Here is an 8485-nt window from a genome sequence, read left to right on the forward strand (position 1 = left end):
TTCAATTCGTCGAATCTGTCTTTTGTCTTCACCTTTTATTATACAAACGAATATCACTTGTAAATAGAACAATTGCAACTAAAAGCTTGTCTTTCTTGAGGAATAATGCTATGAAATATATGTTCGTTTTTAGCATTATCAACCATCCGGTGTTGTGACACGTGAGAATGCGACATATAGTTGACCGTGGCTAAAAACTGGTTTAGGGAGGTAGAGGCCGACCAAATTAAGTGATTGGCCCTGGATTTTGTTTATTGTCATAGCGTAACATGGTCTGACAGGGAATTGGATTCGCTGCATAACAAATGGCCACTTTGATTGTGCAGAGGTGAGGACAATTCTGTGGATTATTACTGTTGTACCTATATGCGATCCGGTAATGATGCGAGCCTGGATGACAAACTTTTGAAACGCGGTTATGATCAGTTGTGTACCATTACACAGCCCGCCACTTGGGTGTAGATTCCGTAACAACATTATTGGTTGCCCTATTTTTAATTTTAATTTGTGAGGAGGCACACCCGAAAAATCGAGCTTGTTTAAATATTCCACCGGATATGATTGTTGTTGTTCCATGCAGTCAGTGGACCCTTTGCAGATTTCGTCCGAGCTTTTGAATGTCATCGTGTCACCTTGTAGTTTCTTAAACATGTGCTTGTTAATCGCGTCTGCGTCATCATTTCTGGGGGTCAATATTGCCCTTTCTCATAAATAGTCTTCATCGTCCTGCCTCAAATGGAATTCTGGGAATATGGTATCAACAATTGTTTCAATTGGGTTTATTCCGTTTTTTACAATGAATTCCTCGGGAATCTTTATCCATGATGGTTCATCATCTCCATCTTTAGATGATGCAGGCACGTTACCATCCCCCACATCTAGAACCCATTTATTGAATGCGCGTTTTCGACTATCTATTTGGCCATCTAAAGTGTATTCGTTGACCCTCATAATGCGTGAGAGTGTATGTAGGTGACAGAATTTCCATAATTCTGATCTATTGATGCATGCGTTAACTACCTCTTGCCTTTTACCTTTTGGAATGACTGGGATGATTTGTCTAAAGTCCCCACCTAGCAAAATTGGCATAGCACCAAATAACTTGGTTCTATTTGCCTCATTTTTAGAACCCAAGATATCTCTAAGAGTTTTATCCAATGCTTCAAAGGCGTACCTTTGAGTCATAGGAGCTTCGTCCCAGATTATTAGTCTTGCTTCGTGCATTAGGGCAGCCAAATGTGTTTTTTGCTTTATACCGCATGTACTATTTTCCATGAGCTTGTAAGATCCTGTTTTCTTTTTGGTTTGGACGCCGTCCAAACATCTGGGACGCCGTCCCATTATGAAGGCCTGGACGCCGTCCAGAAATCTGGACGCCGTCCAGATGATCTGTCGAGCCAGAATTGGGTTTTTAAATAATTTAGATGGGTAAATTGGTAATTTCACTTGGTGGACGAATTAAAGGCCCTAGATCAGTTTGGTTGAGCCTCATTACTCCATTTCTAACCACCAAACTTCATCCACTTAAATCCTAGTGAGAGAGTGTGATTCAAGTGTGAGAAAGCTCAAATCGGAGAAGAAGAAGCGTGTTTCGGGTTTTAGCTCGAGCATTAAAGTTGTTCATCTCCTCGTTAGCTTCGTTTTGATTGTGGTGGTAAGCCCTAAACTTGATTACCTTAGTTTTATGTGTTTAAGGGTTAGGGTTTGGGTTAGTGTTGCACATAAAACCCATTTGTGAGTAATTTGGGGGTTTTGGGTAAGTTTGGGTCATGAAGACCCAAATGGTAACTAACCTAGGGTTTTGAAAGGGTAAATGGGTCTTAAAGGCCTAGCAAATCACTAGTACACTTATAGTTAATGTTAGTGGGTGTCATTTGGGTTGTGGATGACCCAAATGGGTGTGTTGACCTTGAAATGGGTCAAATGGGTCTTTAATGACCTAAGTGGTCTTGCATGTGTGAAAATGAGTTAAATTGGTGATTTAAAAAATGTAATAAGACCATATTTCACTAGAGTTAGGGTTTTTGGTGAAGTTGACCCATTATTAGGGTTAATGGTGCAAAATGGGTCGGGATTGCACTTTGGGTCAAAATGACTTAGGAATGGTGAAAGAATTGGTTGACCGACTTGAGTTTGCGTTTGATGATATGTATAACGTGATAGGTACGTTACTTTGAGGTTTCGCAAGCTCGGGTATCTTTTCATAAGACTTTGAGGTGAGTGGAATAATTATATGCGTATGTATATAATGTATCTATTTGTTGTAGCGTGAAATGTGTAGTGTCGAGGTGCTAAGACACCATGTTTCACGTGAAGAGTGTAGCATCGAGGTGTTAAGATGCCACTCGGGTGTAGCATCGAGGTGTTAAGATGCCACCTAGGAGTGTAGTGTCGAGGTGTTAAGACACCACTCCGTAAATTAATGAGTGATGCATCGAGGTGTTAAGATGCCACTCGGGGTGATGTGCCGAGGTGTTAAGGTGCCACCCTAGGGGTTAGTGGTGCGAGGTGTTAAGTACCCTAACGGATGTTGTGAACACCGACGGCATTTTCGCGAGCGCCGTTCCCTTGTACTATTGGTTAACCATGGTTATTTGTGTTGTAAGCATATTATATTATTCGAGTTATATTTATATGCGGATGTTATGCTAGCTTGGGGGTATTGGTGAATTATAGCTTGTTATTGCGACGATAAGCTAATGTTGTTTGCTAGCATGTTTGCGGTTGTGTAAGTGTATGCAAGTAGGTATAATTATATATGTATTCGTATAATTATTGCATTCACTAAGCTTTGCTTACCCTCTCGTTGTTTACCTTTTTTTATAGGCTCGGGCGTTGACAAGGGTAAGAGCGTTCAATTGGATTAGTGATCTCCCGCTTGTTTTGTTAGGGGATGCTTTTGGGTGTTAGCTTTTGGAGTTCGACCGAGATTGGGTAGTTTAACCCCAAACACCATGCTCTAGTGTCGTTTGGAACTTAAACTTATATTTGGTCGAAACTTTTATTTTTGAACGAAACTCGTAAAATGGGCGATGTGGGCCCGTTGATGTAAAACTTGATTTGATGATGAAAATCTCTTAGTTTCACTTATATTGACTTGTGGTAAAAAGGTTTTCGTTTGAAAGTGTCGGGAAGCGGGTTTTCCGCTCGTGTGAGTTGGACCCGTGATCAGTAGCTGGAAGACCATTGGGACGCCGTCCCAATTGCTTGGACGCCGTCCCAGTTGTTTTGAGCTGGACGCCGTCCCAAACTTTGGACGCCGTCCCACCTTTCTGAGCTGGACGCCGTCCAGGATTCTGGACGCCGTCCAGATGCACTGACATAGAAATTTTTTTTTTTGGTACGCGTCTAAGGGATTTAAGATGTCGGGTTGTTACAAGTGGTATCAGAGCATGGTCTAAGGGATTTAGGTGACTTGAGATAGGCGCCTAGACTTAGACTTTTTGTGTGCGCGTTTATGCGGGACTTGTAGGACCTTGGGTCGGATCGGGATGGTTAGTGCATAGGTTTATGTGAACTAATCATGCGCTATTTGTTGTGTGTGTTTAGCAATCATCAAGCGAGATGGACGTTGTACTAGAGAGTTAACGCGACGTGCTCGCGTAGTAATGACTAGCTACCATCACTACGAGTGCAAATCGTGTCAAACAAGTAATGTACGACGATTGTTGAGCGAGATGGAGTAGTGTGGCGTATATGTATGTATATATGTAATCTGTCCTTCCGTTTTGTGGTTTAACCTAATTCGTTTTATAGAATGAAGACGAGAAACGGTCCCGAACATGATAATGGAAGTACAAGCGGGGACGCCGAGTTCTCAACCAAGGTTGAGGCCATCTTTAAGAAGTTAAAATCGGATTTTCTTGCGGACGTTCGAAAGGTCTTCCAAGATTCGGTTGATGAGAAAATAACCGATCTAATTAATGAACGAATGAAGGCCACTATCGAATAGGCCCTTGACGCTAGGAATATCTACCCTCACGGTGAAGGAGGTGAAGGAAGGCGGGACTTCCACTACAAGAACTTCAAGGATGCTCAACCCCCGATGTTTAATGGGGTGCGGGATCCTTTAAAATGTACATGTTGGATCTCCGATATTGAGGGAGCTTTCCGTACCGCGGAATGTCCTCCCGAAAGGAAGACGAGGTATGGTTCTAGCATGTTACGCGAAGAAGCTAAGTTGTGGTGGGACGATAAAATCAACTTGTATGGTGAAGAACAATGTATGGGCTTGACATAGGAGGAGTTCAAGAAAGAATTTTTCAGAGAATACCGAACTTCATCCGATCTCGATAGAATCCGGGACGAGTTGCACCATTTGCAACAAGGTTCCATGGATTTGGTTACCCTCAAGTCTACATTCTTGGCAAAGACTCGTTTTTGCCCGGAATATGTGGGTGATGATCATAAGCTCATGAAGGATTTCTACCGTACTTTGAATGATGAGTACAAGGGGAAGATTAGTCGGGGTATTGCTAAGTCTTTTGATGAATTGTTCGAGTTGGCTCGGGGTTTTGAGCCGGAGGTTCCAAGGAAAAGTGATTTCATGTTTTCCAAAAGAAAGTTTGAAGGTTCTAGTTACTCTAACGCCTCAAGCAAGAAGAGCAAGAGCAAGAGGGGGGCCGAAAGTGTCAATAGTGCGAAGAAGGGCACTACCGGCGGGTTTTCTTATACGTGCTACAACTGTGGGCAACCTGGTCATATGGCTCGTGAGTGTCCGAAACCACGTTCCGGAAACAAAATCACTTGTTTTAATTGCGGCAAAGAGGGGCATAAGAAGCCGGAGTGTCCCGATTTGCGAAATGATAATGTGAAGCGGTTAGAGAAGGCGGCAGGTACGGCTAGGGGTCGCAACTACTTGATGACTAATGATGAAGCCAAACAATCGAACGAAGTTGTCTCAGGTACTTTCATGGTTAATTCTAATCCGGCGAGGATTCTTTTTGATAGCGGTGCAAATTTGTCGTTTGTGTCTCCTAAATTTGTGCCTAAACTTGATAGACCATTAGCTAAGTTGAGTCGTTCGGTAGAAGTCAAAATAGCGAACGGCAAGACGGTGCTAGTGGTTGATGTGTGTGAAAATTGTGATGTTGTTTTTGGTGTCGAAACCTTTAAAATTAATCTTATTCCAATGACCTTGGGCGACTTTGATATTGTCGTTGGTATGGATTGGCTTGATCGTTATAGAGCCGATATTGCATGCCATGATAAGTTTATTCGTGTGAAGACCCCAAGTGGGGGAGAGTTGATTATTCATGGTGATAGGCGGAGGAGACCGGTGCCGATATGCACTTTTGCACGGGCACATCGTCATGTTGTTACCGGCGGCATGGCTTTCCTTGCTCATGTTATTGATACTCGTGATGAGCCGCCACCCATTCGTGGAATTCCGGTTGTTAGTGATTTCGAAGACGTTTTTCCGGACGAATTACCGGGTGTTCCGGCGAAAAGACAAGTTGAATTTCGCACCGAGTTGGTTCCGGGGGCTACCCCCATTGCTAAAACTCCTTATCATTTAGCGCCAACGGAGATGCAAGAGTTGTTAAATTAAATTCAAGAATTGCTCGAGAAGGGTTTTATTCAACCGAGTGCTTCACCGTGGGGCGCTCCGGTGTTATTTGTGAAAAAGAAAGATGGTAGTATGCGTATGTGCATTGATTGCCGTTATCCATTACCCAGGATTGACGATTTATTTGATCAACTTCAAGGTGCAACGTATTTCTCTAAGATCGACCTACGGTCCGGCTATCACCAAATGCGGGTCCGTGAGGAAGATATTGAGAAAACGGCTTTTAGAACGCGGTATGGGCATTTTGAGTTTGTGGTGATGCCTTTTGGCCTTACGAATGCACCGGCAGCATTCATGGATCTTATGAACCGAGTGTGCCAACCTATGTTGGACAAGTCGGTAATAGTGTTCATTGACGACATACTAGTCTACTCGAAAAGTATGAACGAGCATGAACGTCATTTGCGTGAAGTATTGAAGACGCTACGGAAGGAGAAGTTGTATGCAAAGTTCTCCAAATATGAATTTTGGCTAAGGGAAGTTCAATTCCTTGGTCATATTGTGAATGAAAACGGTATTCAAGTAGATCCGGGGAAGATCGAGACGGTGAAGAGTTGGGGACGACCGACTACGCCTACGGAAATCCGAAGTTTTCTCGGATTGGCCGGTTATTATCGTCGGTTTATCCAAGACTTTTCTATGATTGCTTCTCCATTGACGAAGTTGACGAGAAAGAATGCTAGGTTTAATTGGGAGAACGAGTAAGAGATTGCTTTTTAATTGTTAAAAGAGAAGTTGTGTCAAGCTCCTGTGTTAGTGTTGCCGGAAGGGGTAGAAGATATGGTGGTTTATTGTGATGCTTCCTTAAATGGTCTCGGGTGTGTTCTAATGCAAAGAGGTAAAGTCATCGCTTATGCCTCTCGACAATTAAAGGAACATGAAACGAGATATCCGACTCATGATCTTGAGTTGGCGGCGGTTGTGCATGCGTTAAAAATTTGGCGCCATTACTTGTATGGTGTCAAGTGTACGATTTATTCGGATCATAAGAGTTTGAAACATCTCTTTAATCAACGAGATTTGAATTATCGCCAACGTAGGTGGATGGATGTGGTGAAAGATTATGATTGTGAGATACTTTATCATCTGGGTAAGGCGAATGTTGTCGCGGATGCGTTGAGTCGAAAGAGTCAACATCCGGCGATAAAAGTGGGATCGTTACGTTTGATTATTTCCAACGATTTTCTTGAGAGGCTTGGTGAGATTCAAATAGAGGCTTACGTTCACAACAAGCATGCGGAACGAATCGTGGGCCAATCGGAGTTCATTACTATGGGCTCGCGTGGTTTGTTGTCCTTTCAAGGAAGGGTGTGGGTGCCTAATATGGGTGATTACCGACGGGTGCTACTTGATGAAGCACATAAGTTAAAATATTCCATTCATCCGGGCGCGACAAAAATGTATCATGACTTGAAGAAAGATTATTGGTGGCCGGGCATGAAACGTGATGTTGTGAAGTATGTTGAGCAATGTGTCACGTGTTTACAAGTAAAAGCCGAACACCAAAAGCCGTATGGTAAGTTGCAACTGTAGTGACCCGAACTTTTCCATGTTTATATATATTAATTGAGATTGATATTTACATGATTAAATGTTTCCAACATGTTAAGCAATCAAACTTGTTAAGACTTGATTAATTGAAATATGTTTCATATAGACAATTGACCACCCAAGTTGACCGGCGATTCACGAACGTTAAAACTTGTAAAAACGACATGTCGATATATATATGGATATACATATGGTTAACATGAGATTATGATAAGTAAGTATCTCCATAAGTATATTAACAATGAGTTATATACATATAAACAAGACTACTAACTTAAGGATTTCGAAACGAGACATATATGTAACGATTATCGTTGTAACGACATTTAAATGTATATATATCATATTAAGATATATTAATATATCATAATATCATGATAATATAATAATTTAACATCTCATTAGATATAATAAACAATGGGTTAACAACACTAATTGAGATCGTTAACTTAAAGGTTTCAAAACAACACTTACATGTAACGACTAACGATGACTTAACGACTCAGTTAAAATGTATATACATGTAGTGTATTTAGATGTATTAAAATACTTTTGGAAGACTTCAAGACATATATCAAAACACTCATACTTAACGAAAATGGTTACAGTTACTTTTCCATTCTTTTCTTTCATCAAGAATTCTAGTCGTATTCTTACCCGTATTATACACAGCTTCAAAACGTACTTACTATGAGTATATACCAATAGGAACTAGCATGGGATTCCACTCTTGATTATGTCATGTATGACTAATCAATTTTAACTTCTACCATGAGCTAGTCAACTAACTAGAACTCCTTTTAACCCCACTCACCACTCACCAATTACCACTCATCATTCACTCCATTTCACTTCCAATTCTCTTTCTAATTCTCTCTCAACACACACACACTATTATGAACGTATTTTTCCAGTAGTTAATCATCATCTTCATCAAAAATCACTTCAAGAATCAAGCTATAATCATCATAGGAAGAAAACTCCAAGAACACTTCAAAAATCCCTTCAAGTTTACTAATTTACTTCCAAGCTTTCTAATCCATTCCAAGTAATCATCTAAGATCAAGAAACCTTTGTTATATACTGTAACGACCCGCACTTTTTCGATCATTCTATACTTATAAGATTAATATTTACATAAATTAAACTTTGCCAACATGATAAGCAATCCAAATTGTCGAGACTGATATTTCCGAAAAGAGTTTTACACAACGTTTGACCGTCTAGTTTGACCGATGATATCACGAACCATACAATATATGATAATTATACGTTTGTGTATATATATGTATATATACATATTTAACATGATTAAGGAATGTTTTAATACCTCATTTTATATTAATAACAACAAGTTATATGTGT

The 8485-nt window shown here is 40.7% G+C and overlaps 1 protein-coding gene across 1 annotated transcript; it reads right to left on the reverse strand.

Moving 5' to 3' along the window:
• Positions 1-705: 705 nt before the first annotated feature.
• LOC139841584 (uncharacterized) lies at positions 706-1275 on the reverse strand. Its single transcript, XM_071831798.1, has one exon. It carries the CDS (start codon positions 1273-1275, stop codon positions 706-708), a length of 570 nt encoding a protein of 189 aa, XP_071687899.1.
• Positions 1276-8485: the final 7210 nt, after the last annotated feature.

Source organism: Rutidosis leptorrhynchoides, chromosome 4, assembly GCF_046630445.1.
Source record: "Rutidosis leptorrhynchoides isolate AG116_Rl617_1_P2 chromosome 4, CSIRO_AGI_Rlap_v1, whole genome shotgun sequence".
In the NCBI taxonomy this organism is placed as follows: domain Eukaryota; kingdom Viridiplantae; phylum Streptophyta; class Magnoliopsida; order Asterales; family Asteraceae; genus Rutidosis; species Rutidosis leptorrhynchoides.